Source organism: Callionymus lyra, chromosome 18 (genome assembly GCF_982586985.1).
Source record: "Callionymus lyra chromosome 18, fCalLyr1.hap1.1, whole genome shotgun sequence".
Lineage (NCBI taxonomy): Eukaryota > Metazoa > Chordata > Actinopteri > Syngnathiformes > Callionymidae > Callionymus > Callionymus lyra.
The window spans coordinates 7,324,997-7,342,737 of record NC_141835.1 but is presented as its reverse complement, the minus strand read 5'-3'; the positions used below and the strand labels follow the sequence as shown (position 1 = coordinate 7,342,737).

Below are 17,741 nucleotides of genomic sequence, written 5' to 3'. Positions count from 1 at the left end.
TTTTCTGGACTAGACGCACAATCCGGTGACTCGACTCACAACAGTAAGTTTCATACTTTTAACGCTGAGGTGCAACGTTTCTGCAGTGGTGTCGCGGGGTCACCTGCTAACTTACCTAGTTTAGTTTTGTGCCTGCACAAGTTGACCCTTTGACCTTTTGCAGGAGTTGCAAGACGACTCATGAATATTAAAGTTATTTAACGGAATAATTTAAGTTAAGATGGAAATAAGCGACTAGTTGAAGTGAGTCCAGTTTTTTTCTAAAGTGGGCAACTGAAGGTTATTACTTTGTTATTATTATTTTGTTGAGTCAGTAGATCAGTCTGTCGTCCCCTCTGGTCAAACTAGGTTAGTTACACTGGTTTCAGCGACAGATCCGAGTTAAGTTGACTAGTGACTAGACTAGTGACTAACTTAAAATTTGGCTCAAAGTATGAACACAAACTAAAGCTGATGAATCCTAAGAATGAAGGTAATAATTCAAGTCGACATGAGAAACTATTAGTTACACTCAACACTGTATTTTTAAAGTGGGCGGGGCTTAGGTTTATATTCATCTGTGATGTCATAAATGTTGATGTTTTTCCAAGAACTCCTGTCACAAGCTTCTTCTCAGCTTCCTGTAGCCAACATTCTGACCATCTAGCTCATGTTTCTGATCTGAGTGTCAACATAGACGTTCTTCTCAGCTACTGACCACTGCAGAAAAAGTAAATTTCAGGCAGTAGTAACGTTATTTAATGGCATCCTTATGTCAGCAGATGAACATGGGACAGGAAATGACATCATTTTGTGTTTCAGGTCTCAAAATGAGTGTCACCACCTTCGTGACAGGTACGTGTGTATATTTGTGTGTATTTTTTTTGTATGTGCAAGTGTGTGTATGTGTGCGCCTGTATGTGTGTGTGCATATGTGCGAGTACATGTAAGTGGGTGTGTGCATGTATCTGTTTGTGTGCAGGTGTTTGTCTATGTGTATGCATGTGAGTGTGTGTGTGTTTAAATGTGTGTGTGTTTGTAAGTGTGTGTTCATGTGTGTGCATGTGAGTGTGTGTTTATGTGTGTGCATGTGAGTGTGTGTTTATGTGTATGCATGTGAGTGTGTGTGTGTTTAAGTGTGTGTGTGTGTTTGTAAGTGTGTGTTCATGTGTGTGCATGTGAGTGTGTGTGCCTGATAGCAATTGTGTGTGTGTTTGCATGTGTGTGTTTTTGCATGTGTGTGCGTATGTTTGCATGTGTGTGTGTTTGGCATGGCTATGTTTGTGCATGTGTGTGTGTGTGTGTTTTTGCGTGTCTGTGTTTTCGCATGTGTGTGTGTACTTGTGTGTGTATGTGTGTGTGTGTGTGTGTGTGTGTGTGTGTGTGTGTGAGTGGGTTAGTGTGAGTGTGTCCCTACTAACAGATGTGTTTTTGTGTTTGTTTGATTAGTGTGTGTTTAAGTGTGTGTTTGCATGTGAGTGTGTGTGTGCATGTGTGTGTGTGTGAGTGTGTGTGTGTGTCCCTACAAACAGACGTGTTTTTGTGTTTGTTTGATGAGTGTGTTTGTAAGTGTTCGTTTGCATGTGAGTGTGTGTGTTTGCATGTGTGTGTTCATGTGTGTGTAGGTGTTTGATGAGTGTGTGTGTGTAAGTGTGTGTTTGCATGTGAGTATGTGTGTTTGCATGTGTGTGTATGTGAGTGTGTGTCCCTGCTAACAGATGTGTTTTTTGTGTTTGTTTGATGAGTGTGTGTGTATGTGTGTGTTTGCATGTGTGTGTTCATGTGTGTGTATGTGAATGTGTGTCCCTGCTAACCGATGTGTTTTTGTGTGTTTTTGATGAGTGTGTGTGTGCGTCAGGTGACGTGAACTTCACCTCTCTCTCTCTCACTTCTCCAGGACTGGTCCTCTTCTTTGCCTCGTTGGTCGGATCAGAACCAAACGGTCAGTTTCAATGATGGAACAGTCTGGGGGTACCGGGCTTCATGGAGGTCAAGGGTCACCTGGTGTACAGCCAGAGCCACCGTGGAGGGATGAAGAGATGAATGATTCTTCTACTTTCAGCACCGTACCAGATCACCTGCCTGACCCGCGCCGCCGACCTCACCGACCTCAGACTGCTGGTCTTGTGTCCTCCAGACTGCCTCCGCTCCAGGGGGACTGTGTTCGGCACCGGGGTCTACGCCTCCATCTCGTCCGTCTGTGGCGCCGCCCTGCACAGGTCAGGTGACCTCTGACCTCCAGAGATTTTTCCGGCAGGTGGTCCTCACTGAAGGTCTTCTGTGCAGAGGGCTGCTGGGCGAGGCCGGGGGTCCGGTCCAGGTCCACCGGCTCCAAGGTCGACACGACTACATCAGCTCCTTCTCCCACGGCATCCTCTCTCAACCCCTGAGCCGCTGGACCGCCTCTTTCAGCGTCAGCAGTGAGTGGACACCTGTCAATCACCTGCCTGTCACGTGTGTGACGCGTGTGTGTGTCCACAGAGCCCACCAGCCCACCTCAGGAGCTCACCGGTGAGACCAGCACCACAGAACTCCCGTCTGCAGGTGAAAGATTTTTTTATTCCGCCATCTAGTGGTGAAGTGTCAGACTGCAGCTTCTTAAGAGCCACGCAAATAAAGAACAATAATCCGATTTAAGATTTTTTTATCAATAAAAACGGTATATTAAAAAGCAATGATATTTTGATTTAATTTAATTTAATTTAATTTAATTTAATTTAATTTAATTTAATTTAACTTAATTTAATTTAATTTAATTTAATTTAATTTAATTTAATTTAATTTAATTTAATTTAATTCATTTTATTTTTTTATTTTATACGTCAACACAACAATAAAAAATCCCTGTGTTGTGTTAACAATACTGGCAATAACCGGTTCTGATTCCTGAACTTACCCAGTTTCCTGTAGTGACCCACATCCCTGACACAAACTTTCCCTTCTTCACAGCCAAGAAACCGAAGAAGGCGCCCACTAAGAAAGTGGCAGCAGCAGGAAATAAAGGTACAAACACACACACACACATTATGATCCGAGGGTGAATGGGTGGAAGATCTTCTGAAGAGAATGTGTGTGTGTGTGTGTGTGTGTATAGACTGTCCGATGGACATCGCCATAGTGATGGACAGCAGCAACAACATCGGTCAGCGTCGCTTCAACCTGCAGAAAAACTTGGTCGCCAAACTGGCAGCCATGTTGAAGGTCGGACCTACCGGACCTCACGTGGGTCTGGTCCAGGCCAGGTGAGACGCACACACACACACATGATGGAACAGAAGAAGAATATGTGTATGTGTGTGTGTGTGTGTGTGCAGCGATGCTCCCAAGTTTGAGTTCTTCTTGTCCAACTACACACAACCCAAGGAGCTTCTGTTTGCTATCAAGGAAGTGTCCCACCTGGGCGGCAACACCAACACAGGTACACACAAGCACACACACATACACACACACACACACACACACACACGAGCACTGACGGTCGAGCATCGTGCAGGTAAAGCCATCATGCAGACCACCGAGACCTTCTTCAGTCAGGAGCGTGGCGGGAGGCGGGGTCACCCCCGAGTGATGGTGGTGCTGGTCGACGGCTGGCCCTCCGACGACCTTGAGCAGGCGGCCACACTGGCCCGGGAGTCCGGGGTCAACGTCTTCATGGTGTCGGTGGCCAGACCGGCGCCGGAGGAACTGGGCATGGTGCAGGACAAGGACTTCATGAAGAAGGTGATGCACCGGGGGAGGGGGGGCGGATACATTGGGTCTTCTTCTGACCTCTCTCTGACCTTTTTTTCAGGCCGTGTGCAAAGACAACGGCTTCTTCACCTACCTGATCCCCAGCTGGTTCAGCACCACCAAGCACGTCAAGCCGCTGACGCAGAAACTCTGCTCGGCCGATTCGATGCTCTGCAGTAAGACACACACACACACACACACACACACACTACCGGTGTGTATTGTCAAGAATGTGGCGATGCGTATCACAATACCGGGGCAACGATACGATATATTGTGATACTGTAGGAACAAGGATTTACTTGTAGTATTGTCGAGTACTTGAGTCTGGTGTTGCCGAATTTACAGACCACATGACATTTGACGAAGTCGTAACTACTTTCATTTGTTTGAAACCAAAATATAATTTCATCAGCTTTAAGAACTGTTTAAATCAACTGTATCCTCTCATTCTTAGTCATCTATCTATCTGCCTATTACCGGGATCATTGCTCCCTTTAGCGGATTCAGCGACTGCTGCCATCTAGCGGCCGGAAGTTTAATTGCAACAAAAAAATTAACTTTATAAACATCTGCATGTTAATTGTAAATAGAAAATGAAATTGTTTTATTAAAAACTCAAGTTTTTTATTAATAACGCGAGGTTGTCTCTCAGGTAAAACCTGCTACAACTCCGTCAACATCGGCTTCCTCATTGACGGCTCGTCCAGCGTTGGCGACGGGAACTTCAGGCTGGTACTGGACTTCCTGGCGGGGATCGCTCGCAGCTTCGAAGTGTCCGACATAGGCGCTCGTGTCGGTCAGTTACGCCCGAACTATCCAGATTTTTTTTCGGCCCTATACCGGACCCCTTTCCCAGAACAAGCTGTAATTGTGTTGCAGGAGCGGTGCAGTTCACCTACGACCAGCGGCTGGAGTTCAGCCTCTACGACCATCCGGAGAAAGACGACGCCATCAGTGCACTGAGAAGAATCTCGTACATGAGCGGAGGGACGGCCACCGGGGAGGCCATCACCTTCACCACCCAGAACCTGTTCAGGTGAGCGTGTGCGTCCGCATGTAAGTAAGCAAGTAAGTAATTTTTATTTGGATAGCGCTTTTCCAGACCAGGGTCACAAAGCGCTTAAACCGCAGGTGGGCATACTCGGTCCTCGAGGGCCGCAGGGTGTCCAGGTTTTTGTTCCAACCGATCAAGAGGACACATTTTGACCAATCAGGTGTCTAAGGAGTGTAATCAGTTGATTGTCAGTCAGGTGTTGCTTGTTTCAGCTGAAAACTCATTGGTTAAAAGGTGCATGCTCAATCGGTTGGAACAAAAACCTGCACCCCCTGTGGCCCTTGAGGACCGAGTTTGCCCACCCCTGGCATAAACAATCAAAACAATACTCAATAAAGTTTATACTTTAAAGGTCAAGATAAAACTGATAACACAACAGGAGTTCCAGAAAATCAAGGAAAAGTCTGAACAAATAAAAACGTCTTAAGATGTTTCTTGAAGGAGTCAGTAGATCATCAAACACAGAGAGAGAGGAAGATCATTCCAAAGCTTAGGAGCAACAGCCTGGAAGGATTTCTCTCCTCTGGTCCTGAACCGTGTTCAGGAACCATCATTAGATTCTGATCCACAGACCTCAGAGCCCGAGCTGGGGTGTAAGTCTGGATCAGATCACTGATGTAAGGTCTGACCATGAATAGATCTGAAAGTAAGAACCAGAATTTTAAAGTTGATCCTGAAAGAAACTGGAAGCCAGTGAAGAGTTTGAAGGATCGGAGAAATGTGAGTTCTTCTACTAGAGCGGCTCAGAATTCTCGCTGCAGAGTTCTGAATCAACTGCAGGCGAGACAGATCCTTCTTGTTGAGATATGAAAACCAACTGTTGCAGTAGTCCAGGCGAGAAGACTCCAGATCATGTTCCGACAGCATTTTCCTAAGTTTAGAGATTTTTCTCAGTTGAAGGAAACAGTTTCTGGTCAGTTTTCTACAGTGTTAACTAGAGACATGTCTTTATCAAATACAACACCCAGGTTTCTCAGGCTCAGTTTGACAGACTGACCTAAGTCACCCAAGTACTGACTCAACCCTGGAACTGAAACTGTGTCTAAACATTGGCTCTCCGCCGCAGACGGGTCGGTCCGGGGCGTAACTTCCTCATCGTGGTGACGGACGGTCAGTCGTACGATGACGTCAGAGTTCCGGCGCGGGAGGCCCACAAACAAGGTGAGTCGGTCCAGGTGGCGTCACCGACCGAGCCTCTTTAAACTCCTCCCACTTTCTCTCGTTCCATCCCCAGGAATCACCGTCTACTCAGTGGGCGTGGCCTGGGCGCCGCTGGACGACCTGCGCTCCATGTCGTCGGAGCCCAAGGACGGTCACACCTTCTTCACGCGCGAGTTCAGCGGACTGGCCGAGTTCATCCAACCTCTGGTCCGCGGGATCTGCCGGGACTTCAACGACAACAACTGAACGTCGTCACCGAGCTCTGTGTACTTTCGAGGCGTCCCACTGACCACGCAATAGCCATGTGACCCGGAAGCGACGTCACAAGCGGTGCTGCCGTCTGTCGCTGTGACACTTTGGAACAACAGGGGGCAGCAAAGTGCCTTCACTATGCAACCATGTTGTTTATTTATTCATACAGGTGGTCCAGACTAGCCAGGGTAAAGGGGGTGGGGGGCAGTTGTGCTAACTATCTTTGCCATTTAGCTTCGGTTTTTTTTCTTTTTTAATGCTAACGCTAACTGCTACTTCAACCTCAACATGTGATTATTCAAGCTAGATGGCAATTAGCGGGTTAGCGTGCTAAGATTACATGTGTATGTCAGCGTGTTTACTTTTGTTTTATACATATTACATTCATTCATTTATTCCGTTCGTCCTGTTGATAAGATCCTGATCTTCATGACTTTGTGCACCAACATTCACTCACACAATTCAATTCAATTCAATTTTATTTAAAGTGTCTTATCATAACAAGGTTATCTCAAGACACAGAGAAGATAAGAATTAACTATTTAATGGTTCAAAGATCACAAAAACATACAATATAAATCTGTCATGATTCCAAGTTGAAAATGTTTGTTCGGCTTGTTTTGGATATTTAAAAATTAAAGGGACCAAATAAACAAACAAAAAAAACCTGTGTGTGCGTATTCTGTGCAGTAGAGGGCGCTCAATCTATTTCTGTCCATTCAGTTAGAGCTACAGGATTTTTCATTTTTATTTAAACACAACATGGTAAAACAGAAACAGGCGGTTATAGAATGTTTCCAAAATATTAGCGATATCATAGCACAAAATGTGTTAAAATATTCATGGTATATATGTCGAAATGACAGCAAGAAAGTTTTGCACATTTTGTTTTCACTGATATTTTAATTTTTTTGTGTGTTTTTACCTATTTATTATTAGTTAAATCACTGTCTCTGTGTGCTTTTAATTTTTTAATAACGCGTCTCGGGGACAAATAAAGTTTTATTTAATAAAAAAGAAAGAAGGAACGAGGGGGGAAGGATAAAATGAAATTTTAACTGTCGACATATTGTTACTTGTTAATTATAAAATGTTACTATACATAATAGTTACACTCCGAAGGCAGCCAATCTCTATCGTTGATTTAGATTTTTAAGTCAATTACGACGTCCGTGACGTCACGCCGAGGCGATCCCTGCCAGTCTCGTCTCTTCTAGTCGCTCGGACTGTCGGCGGCGCTGTTTCTGCCACTGTTTCTGCTCGTCGGTGGATCAGTGAGGAAAATGTCGGAGGGAGTCGATCACATCGATATCTACGCCGACGTAGAAGAGGAATTTAACCAGGTTTGCTATCCTCGTCTTTTTTCCCCCGAGCTGCGACGAAGAACGCGGTTCTTTTTACACCGAGTTCCCCTGTTTTGTTTTGTGTGCGACGATCGTTAGCATGTTAGCTCCAGGCCGCCACCCGTGGTTCCTTTATGATCGCCTGCGTGAATGGAGGATAAAACCTGCATTTTGAGTTCCAAACGTCATGATGCCCGTGAGCTGCACCGATCGATCGGTGTTTAACCGTTGAATAAACGAGTTTTACTATTCGCTTCTGCAGTCTATTGTTGTTTTGACTTCACGGACCCCGTGGCGGGCTCCCGCTAGCATGCTAACGTGCTAGCGGTGCTAACTGGTGTGTCTCGTGAGGTAGATGCGATTTCAGTGTAGTTTATCGCATTTTAAATCTAAAACCAAGATGTATGTTTACCCCGAGTATTGCAATGCACACAAGAAGAACATTTACCACAGTTAGCACCGCGTGTAATGAACTAATGTGTTGCGTTTACATGTTTATAAGACAAAAACAACAATGGAAATTCATTTTCTGCACAACAACGTCGCATGATCTTGTTTAAACAAACATTCTAAAGCAGGTTTAACAATTGTTTTTCCTCTGGGCTTTTTGGCAATGGTTGCCATTGTTGTGAAATCGTCAGTGGATCGATCTCAGGAAGAATGTTGTTCAAAACTCTCGGGGGGGAATCGCTTCGAAAGAATTTTGCTGACCACAGCAAAATATTTTAAATTGTATTTTAAGACTAGTTTAATAAAAGACTATCTAAAGCTTGTCACCGTGTTATAACTGTTTAACCATGTGATTCTGTCTCAATTAAAAAATGCTCCAATTGTGGTAGTTATCAAACGAAATGATTTACTTTTACAAACTATATTCAAATATATACTAAATTGTGCCAAGCCTAAAAGAAAAGTCACATGGTGTCTTTTACTGTATTTTTCAACTAAAGGGGCACTTAAATCTTGTTGACAATGTATGCTGTATGTATTAAGTTTTTACTTAATTAATTCGAACATATTTTTGTATCGTAAAAGTTGCTCAAAAATCTTTCAACATACAAGCAAAGAAGCCACAATGTGAGACACTAAAGTATTACTCTGCAAAGTTCCACATTATATAGCCAAAACACACTCCTTATTTGGTCAAAAGCAGATCCGCGTCGAATGCATGTATATCTTGACCTTAAAGGAGAGAAAATAAGCGTGAACGGTTATTACATTTTCTGAACTGTTATGATTCGTTATCCGTTTCCGTGTCGTTTTATTTTTTGGAATTCTCTCTGATGTAAAAGGGTAGTCTGACATTTATCATCGCCTAAAAACCTTCTTTCATGATTGTGTCATCAGGAACAAGACTACCCAGTGCACGAGCAGATAGACTTGTATGATGATGTCATATCACCATCAGCCAACAATGGTGATGCCCCAGAAGACCGCGACTACCTGGACAATCTTCCAGCCTCCGGGGCACCTGAGGGGGGCAAGCGATCCCCTCCAAATTCCGTGTTCACATACTCCGGCAAAAGAATAGCACTGTACATCGGAAACCTCACATGGGTGAGTTCTACTAAAAAATACACATCTTAAAGCTGCAGCGAATCATTTTTAATGATGGATATTTGCTTCCTCAGTGGACCACAGACGAGGACCTGACCGAGGTGATCCGCTCAGTGGGAATCTCAGACGTGTTGGAGATCAAATTCTTTGAAAACAGAGCCAACGGCCAGTCCAAAGGGTAAGTTTGTGTTGCGGTGTCTCTGTACTGGCCAGATCATCAAGTCAATATGTCTGATCCGTGTATGTGTTCAGGTTCGCGCTGGTCTCTGTGGGCTCTGAGTCGTCCTCCAGGAAGTTGATGGATCTCCTGTCAAAGCGGGAGCTCCATGGTCAGAATCCGATTGTCACACCCTGCAACAAACAGTCGCTGAGTCAGTTTGAGATGCAGTCTCGCAAAAGTAAGTAATCCACACTCTTGTATACCGTATAGACAAACGCACACCCACACCCCAGTTTTTCCTCAAGGTATGGCTCCTCCGGCAGGTAATCACTCAGGACAGATGTCGGGGGAGGGAAAGGCCGGGCCCCCAGGTGCTGGCTCTCGTGGAGGGTTTCCTCCAGGTAGTCGAGGTAGAAGCAGGTACCCCGGTGGACCCCCAGGCCCTGGGAACGATCGTTTCCAGGGTCCTGGAGGGCCCGGAGGTCCACCACCACATTTTCCCGGTGAGTTTTATATAGTTTTGTTCACAAACTTTTAATTTGTGTGTTTCTAATGTAAGTAAGTAAGTAATTTTTATTTGTATATCACTCTTCTAGACCAGGGTCACAAAGCGCTTAAACAATCAAAACAATATTCAATAAGGTATATACTTTAAAGGTCAAGATAAAACTGATAACACAACAGGAGTTCCAGAAAATCAAGGAAAAGCCTGAACAAATAAAAACGTCTTAAGATGTTTCTTGAAGGAGTCAGTAGACTCCATCAAGAAACACCCAGGTTTCTCAGGCTCAGTTTGACGGACTGACCTAAGTCACCCAAGTACTGACTCAACCCTGGAACCATATCATCAGGAGCAATCACCAGAGTTTCAGTTTTGTCCACATTTAGCTGTAGAGTGTTTTCACTCATTGTTGGATTTCTATCAAAAAATTGACTAAGCTGTTCCGCCTCTGGGGCTCAGTTGGATCAAAAGAGCAGTAGAGCTGGATGTCATCAGCAAAAATGTGATAAGAAACATTAGGAAATCTCTGAAGGATTTTACCGAGGGGAATCAAGTAAAGCAAAAACGATAGGAAGGACCCAGAACAGAACCTTGAGGGACTCCACACATCAGATCTGCCAATTCAGACCTCATTTGATTGGCAGATTTGGTGTGACCTTGAGCTCATTGACCTCGCTTTAGGATAAATCTGTGGGTTCTTGTTTTTTGGGGGGTGTTCAATGTAGTTTGATTAGAAGTTGTTCTGACGTAGCCGGCACCTTCTGTCAGATCCTTACTTTGTGGTTGGTCCTTAGTTGATTGACAGGCAGCCGAGGAAGCCATTTTATTGTTCTGCTTTCCACCCCAATAGGTTCGGGCAGAGGACCAGATGGACCCCTGATGGAAATGAGTTTCGGGCGGAGCTGGCGAGACCGAGGTAATACACCTCTGCTTGCTGTCTGGTCAAGGCTCTGTCCTTCTGTCACCAATGAACCTATTTGTTTGTCTTCTAGGTGGACCTCAGGGTCCTCCACGTCCCCCTCCAGGTCCTCCTGGCTTACCCGGTCCACCGGGACCACCGCCCCCTGGTCAGGGACTCCCGCTTCCTATGCCTGGCCCACCAAGTAGGGGTGACAGACTGCCTCCTCCAGTTCTTTTCCCTGGTCAGTTTGGCCAGCCACCACTGGGCCCCTTGCCCCCTGGTCCCCCACCTCCAGGCTATGGTCCTCCTCCTGGTCCACCTCCACCACAGCAAGGTCCCCCACCTCCAGGACCGTTCCCCCCTCGTCCTCCCGGACCCTTAGGGCCACCAATGGCGTTGGGACCCCCGCCTCACTTGGGAGGTCCCCCGCCTGGTGGCCCCCCACCAGCACCCCACGTCAACCCCGCCTTCTTTCCCCCACCCGGTAACAACAACATGCCCCCCAACGACAGCCGAGGACCCCCAGGACCAAACGATATGTACGGAAGACCACCACCCTACGAAAGAGACTACGGTCCTGGTAGCAGGTGAGCCTTAGCCACCCTTTCTGATGATCCTAAAAGGATGTGACCCCACTAATCTTTTGGACTTTCAGGGACATGGAATCCTCACGGGCCCCTCTAAACGAGGCAGAGTTTGAGGAGATTATGAACCGCAACAGAGCAATTTCCTCTAGCGCCATCTCCAGGGCAGTGTCGGACGCCAGTGCAGGTTTGTGCTCTCACAATTTTACTGTTATCGACACGTTCTGGGGTTCAATACGTATTATGATACAGGGATAAGGATAGAGATATTTGGGTTGCTGTAGTAACAAGGTTATATGTGCAGTATTGTCACGTACTTGACTCTGGTGTTGCAGAATTTCCAGACCACATGACACATGAGCTGCTTATATTTGTTTTAACCAAAAAGTGTCCAAACATCAGCTTTAAAAGCTGCTTATTCCAGGCTGGGATTCCTGGTTCCTTTCTTCTAGCGGCCTGAAAATGTATTGCAACACCAAAATGAGCAAATGCTGTGAATATTTAATTGTATATAAAAAGAAAACGATAATAAGTGTATCTCCTACTCACAAGTGTGTCCCTTCTCAGCGGAGTACGGCAGCGCCATAGAGACTCTAGTCACTGCCATCAGCCTAATAAAACAGTCCAAGGTCTCGGCAGACGACCGCTGTAAAGTCCTCATCAGCTCCCTGCAGGACTGTCTGCACGGCATCGAGTCCAAGAGCTACGGCTCCGCCTCGAGGTGCGTATCCTTCTGACGCTGTCACGTTAAGACGTTCCCGACCGTGTTGAAACAGTTCCCGTTTACGGCAGAAGAGAGCGCTCCAGGGAGCGAGACCACAGCCGTTCTAGAGAGAAGAGTCGCCGGCACAAGTCTCGCAGCCGGGAACGCCACGAGGACTACTACCGAGAACGGAGCCGGGAGCGAGACCGCCACCGGGAGCGGGACAGGGACCGTGAAAGGGAGCGGGAGCGAGAGTATCGGCACCGCTAGTACAGCAGGTGGGTCCCCATAAACACTCTCTGACTTCCTTTCAGTCCTGAAACGTCGCGTCTTAGATTGTTTACTGACAGTTCTGTTAGTGATGCTAAATCCTGGTCCAGACCAGAGCGGGAGGAGGAACGTTGTCGGGGTGAGTAGGTCAGGTAAGTGTGCCCAGATTTATCTTCTCCGCACACACAGATGAACACACACTTGTGCAGGTTTGGAGTGTTAAAATCATGACGAGCTAAAGATGTTGTAAATCTGCCGAGTCATCACTTGTGAATCTGTAATGTGACGGTGTTGTTGGTTCAGTCCCTTGTGTGAGATGTAATCATGTTGCTGTAACTAGTCTTGTCAAGTTTCTTCCAAAAATCTCAATGTCAATGAAAATAAAGATCGGTCCATAACCCCGAACCTTGCAGTCCACTAGTGACCCCCTCCTCTGCCAGCACCAGCACCGACCCAGAGCCTGTTGTCATTTTGGTCAAACACTCGACAGATAAAATATGTTTTGTATATATTTATATATTTTATATATTTATTTTTAATACTTTCGTTTATTTTTACACTTAAATGTTTTTGTTTTTTTGTTTATCGCTAGCCAGTTGCTCCTCCTGTCCTCCTCATGACAATGTCAACTGTTACTCTTGAGACCATTGTCTTGAAATAACAATAGTATTAAATCTGACTCCACAGTTGGTTCTGATGGTCGTCATGGTTACTGTCAACCCTTATATCTAGAGAGGATGGGTCAGGGTCGTGCCAGCAGCAGATTTTTGCTTGTCTGCTTCGAGATGCTCAAGTGCCTCGGGTCGGTCCTTGCCAGCTGGGAAAGCTGCTCAGGATCGTGGAGTCAAAGTGAGACTGCGGGGTCAGGGGTCATGTCGCAGAATAGTTTCATGTCTTCAACTGAGTTCTGGTCAACTTGTACTCAATGTTGCATTCAATCCCAAATAATTTCAAGTGTTTATAGTTCATTGTCTATTTTGTCCTTTAAAGTTGGGACCAAACTTTAGTTCAATGCTGCTGTGGCTCTAGATGTAATGTGACGGCCAGGTCATGTGACCTGATGTTAGCTTGTTGTTTTAGTGATCACTGGTTGTACTGAACGCTGCTGACAGACGTTGTAATTTGTTAATGTGGTTCTCTTGTGTAAAGGTTCTCATAATGTTAAACGATTACGATCTGGACCGAGTCTGAGCTTCTCCAAGATGTTCTATCACCATGTTACTTTTCTTGAGTCACTGTATCTGCTGACCTCAGACTTGTGAGTCCCCGCGTCGACTCGACCTGGACTCGTGAATCCCTGCCAAGACTAGACCTAGTCCCCACTGCAACTTGACTGAAACTGGTCAACCCTACCAAGAATCCTGTCTCCCTATTTCTACTCAACCTGGACTTGTGAGTCCCCGTGTTCTATCACCATGTTACTTTTCTTGAGTCACTGTATCTGCTGACCTCAGACTCGTGAGTCCCCGTTTCGACTGGACCTGGACTTGTTAGTCCCCGATTCGACTCGACCTGGACTCGTGAGTCCCCGTTTCGACTCGACCTGGACTCGTGAGTCCCTGTTTCGACTCGACCTGGACTCGTGGGTCCCCGTTTCGACTCAACCTGGACCCGTGGGACCCCGTTTCGACTCGACCTGGACCAGTGAGTCCCCGTTTCGACTCGACCTGGACCAGTGAGTCCCCGTTATACTCGACCTGGACCCGTGAGTCCCCCCTACGACTCGACCTGGACTCGTGAGTCCCCCCTACGACTCGACCTGGACTCGTGAGTCCCCGTTTCGACTCGACCTGGACCCGTGAGTCCCCACTACGACTCGACCTGGACCCGTGAGTCCCCCCTACGACTCGACCTGGACTCGTGAGTCCCCCCTACGACTCGACCTGGACTCGTGAGTCCCCCCTACGACTCGACCTGGACTCGTGAGTCCCCCCTACGACTCGACCTGGACTTGTGAGTCCCCCCTACGACTCGACCTGGACTTGTGAGTCCCCCCTACGACTCGACCTGGACTTGTGAGTCCCCCCTACGACTCGACCTGGACTTGAGTCCCCCCTACGACTCGACCTGGACTTGTGAGTCCCCCCTACGACTCGACCTGGACTCGTGAGTCCCCCCTACGACTCGACCTGGACTCGTGAGTCCCCCCTACGACTCGACCTGGACTCGTGAGTCCCCCCTACGACTCGACCTGGACCCGTGAGTCCCCCCTACGACTCGACCTGGACTCGTGAGTCCCCCCTACGACTCGACCTGGACTCGTGAGTCCCCCCTACGACTCGACCTGGACTTGTGAGTCCCCACTACGACTCGACCTGGACCCGTGAGTCCCCGCTACGACTCGACCTGGACTCGTGAGTCCCCCCTACGACTCGACCTGGACTTGTGAGTCCCCCCTACGACTCGACCTGGACTTGTGAGTCCCCCCTACGACTCGACCTGGACTTGTGAGTCCCCCCTACGACTCGACCTGGACTTGTGAGTCCCCGCTACGACTCAACCTAGGCCCGTGAGTCCCCCCCTACAACTCGACCTGGACTAGTGAGTCCCCCCTACGACTCGACCTGGACTCGAGTCCCCGCTGCGACTCGACTGAAACTGGTCCCGCCTCTATTACCCTACCAAGACTCCCGTCTCCCTGTTTCTACTCGACTGAGACGCGTTCCTCAAGGAAGAGAAAACGTCTTGTAGAAGCTCAAATCTAGTTTGTTCTGTCGAGGAATGAAGCTCTTATGTTGCAGTCGTGTGTAAAATCTTGTCACGCTGAATATGATGTACTGACGAACATGTCGGGGGTCATGAAGGGTCGGTGAACTGTGTAACGAGGATGGGAGTCTGCTGTCCACTGAGAACCTGGAGCAGAGTAGGAAAAAAAAAAAGATGATCAGGTTCTCGGTAGACGGCAACTCTGGCTCCTCTTAGGTTTCACATCTGTGGTGTCTGAATGAAACTGAAGGAGAGAGCGTGTGAATGGTGCCCGCCGAAGTCAAGCCAGAGTCAAACCCTTGTTCTCGTACACAAGCAGGTTTTTGGCACTCATTTAGACTCCACTTGTCTTCATCCACATCTCTAGTTCACTGACAACATCTTGTAAGACTATCACAGATTGTTCCACTGCAGTTTTTTTTTTACCTCAGCTCTCCCGCTCCGCCCCAAGTCTCTCCTGAACCCCCTCACTCATCATCTACACCGACACTTGACTGCAGCGCAACACAATTGGTTTAAAAACATCTACGATGGCAAACACTGAAGGGGGCGAGAGTTTGACTCTGGTTTGTTCTCTGCGACGCTGCGCCAGAGTGTAATCACTTGTTTACCTTGTTGTTCCCTGACTGTGAAGGCAAACGTTTGTAACTTGAACGTGTCTGTAGTGTCGCTGACCAGCCGCAATATTATGAAAGTCTTACATTCACATAAACCAGAGTATTATGGGATGTCCTCGGGACTCCGAGATGATGCTTGTACAAAACTGTCGATGTCCACCTGTGTTTACGATTCAATAAAGGTATCTCGTTGCAGCGCCTGCTGCACACAAGGCTGGACCAGGGGGTCACTTCTCCTACACAGTTCACATAATAAAAAAATAGAAATTAAAATTTCTAGCAAGGGACTGGGTGGATTATATAAAACTCAATTTTTTAAAATGGAGTGACAAAGATAAAATGTGAGGAATAGAAAACTATCTTGACATGGAATATATAAAAATGTATCATATAATTAAATAGTAATTAATTATGTGTTTGTTGTTTTTTTTATGTGAATGACATGCCAAGCAGATTAAAAGAGGGGGAAAAGGGTAATATACAAGCTCCTAAAACGAGCGATTTATACCAAAACATTTTAATTGAGAAGCAAGAACTTGCTAAATGAATGTTGGTTTCAGTTAGGACCTCTTGAGGGCCACACTTTGCCTCATTTGGTGACTGTGGTTCAGCTGATAGGCGGAGCTTCACCTGTCGGTCCATCCTTGTGTGCGTTTCGTCATCTAACCTGACATAAATCCGTGTGACTGCCGGTTAACGACTGTTTTTCCTGCAGGTTTCATGCTTAGTTGTTTCTGTTGACGTGCTGTTTAGCACAGTCTGGTTCCTCTTGTTTGAATTGGAGACGACAAATTCCCCCTTTTGTTTAAAAAAAAAAAAACAACAAAAAATCGTCCAGATGTTGATGCAACTGTGTCAGCGACTCGCTGGCGTCTCCACTGTCCTCGTCAGCGAGTCGCAGCCGGAACATCTGTAACGACTGACAGACAATTATTGTGATCATGACGCTGTTTAACTGTAGCTACTTCCTGTTTGCATGAGCGGCTGCGTGTCAAAGTCGAGCGCAAACACACGCCAGACACCGGGAGGAGACGAGACTAGGACGTGACTAGAAACCCGATTGAGGTTTAAATTGCGATTTAAGTCGTTTTGCTAGAATTTGTAGCTCTTTCACCTCTGTGTGACCTCTGACCTGGCCGTGTTTGCGCTCGGCTCTGGCGTGGGCGAGTGTAGCTGTAGTGGTCGGGGGAGGGGAGTGTTTCTGTTGCGCTGCCTCCAAACAAACTCCTCCCTCCGTTCTGACACGTTTCAGCTGACGAGCATCAAGACGGACGCCGCCGCCCCGACCTCCCGCCGCCCCGCATGACCGGACCGACAGAACCTCGTCTCTGCTTTGCAGCAGGCGGAGCCTGGAAACCCGTGTAAGCAAACCTGACAAACTTTACAACCTGCTTTTTTATTTTGACAAAACTTTTTTTTTTTTCCAAGTGTGAAAAACAATAAAGTTGTTTAGTGGTAGATTTTTCCTTCTGTAGCTCCACTTCCTGTCGTCATGATGATGTAATAAAGTGTTTACTGGGGCTCTGTGCCGACGTGGTTTTCTGCTCGCCGTTGTCATGGGGGACCAGCAGGAGGGACTTGAGACCCTCATCGTGCTTCTGAGGCGTCCCACCTTGATGATGTCATCGTTTATGTTTTTATATCCACTTTTGTTATTATGAGATGCTGAGAGATATTTTGGAAGATGTTTGTTAAATCACTTTGTTCATGTGATGACTTTTAAATAAGCTTCTACACACACACACACACACACACACACACATGTATGGTCATGTGACTGCTGTGCTGCTGACCGATTTCCTGGGTAAGTGACCTCACTGGACCTGGACCAGCTCTGACCCGTCACCCGTTTGTAAATATGTTCAGAACAATAAAATCTTTGGACAAAAATTCTCTGTTCTTGATTTCACTCACTTCTCTCACCGGGTCCAAAAGAACCTGTTAAATATACTAAGGTAAAATTATTTACTTTTTTGGATTAGATTTCAGAGGAAAACTTGTTTTAAGTTCAAGCATTAAATAAATCATGTTAAGCAGCAAAAGTGGCCCCAGTAAACTAAATCTAATTGTAATGTTTTTAGTTCTAGGTATATATTCTTGAACTATGCCTTATGGTGGTACTTTTTTGTTAATAAATATGAATGTCCTTCTTACTAAATATACTCAGGTTATGGTGATGACGTCATGCACCAACATTCTGTTGTGTACTTTCCTTTTTTT

The 17,741-nt window shown here is 46.5% G+C and overlaps 2 protein-coding genes across 7 annotated transcripts; both read left to right on the top strand.

Moving 5' to 3' along the window:
* The first annotated feature begins 758 nt into the window (after positions 1 to 758).
* On the top strand, positions 759 to 6,816 carry coch (coagulation factor C homolog, cochlin (Limulus polyphemus)). Its single transcript, XM_087779756.1, has 14 exons — positions 759 to 834; positions 1,877 to 1,921; positions 2,042 to 2,198; positions 2,266 to 2,399; positions 2,461 to 2,523; positions 2,929 to 2,982; positions 3,074 to 3,221; positions 3,294 to 3,397; positions 3,473 to 3,699; positions 3,770 to 3,884; positions 4,364 to 4,507; positions 4,591 to 4,747; positions 5,832 to 5,926; positions 6,000 to 6,816. Exons 1-14 carry the CDS (start codon positions 762 to 764, stop codon positions 6,170 to 6,172), a joined length of 1,689 nt encoding a protein of 562 aa, XP_087635882.1. The 5' UTR covers positions 759 to 761; the 3' UTR covers positions 6,173 to 6,816.
* Positions 6,817 to 7,388: 572 nt separating this feature from the next.
* cpsf6 (cleavage and polyadenylation specific factor 6) lies at positions 7,389 to 17,041 on the top strand. 6 transcript variants are annotated; one of them, XM_087779437.1, is made up of 11 exons: positions 7,389 to 7,521; positions 8,869 to 9,078; positions 9,153 to 9,256; positions 9,331 to 9,476; positions 9,562 to 9,741; positions 10,591 to 10,656; positions 10,733 to 11,228; positions 11,297 to 11,412; positions 11,793 to 11,946; positions 12,021 to 12,206; positions 16,774 to 17,041. In XM_087779437.1, the coding sequence occupies exons 1-10, from the start codon at positions 7,462 to 7,464 to the stop codon at positions 12,196 to 12,198; spliced, it is 1,710 nt and encodes a 569-aa protein (XP_087635563.1). In that variant the 5' UTR covers positions 7,389 to 7,461; the 3' UTR covers positions 12,199 to 12,206; positions 16,774 to 17,041. The 6 variants fall into 6 exon arrangements, with proteins under 6 accessions (XP_087635563.1, XP_087635562.1, XP_087635561.1 ...); XM_087779436.1 differs by having other exon boundaries at positions 12,018 to 12,206; XM_087779435.1 differs by having other exon boundaries at positions 9,544 to 9,741.
* The last annotated feature ends 700 nt before the right edge of the window (positions 17,042 to 17,741 follow it).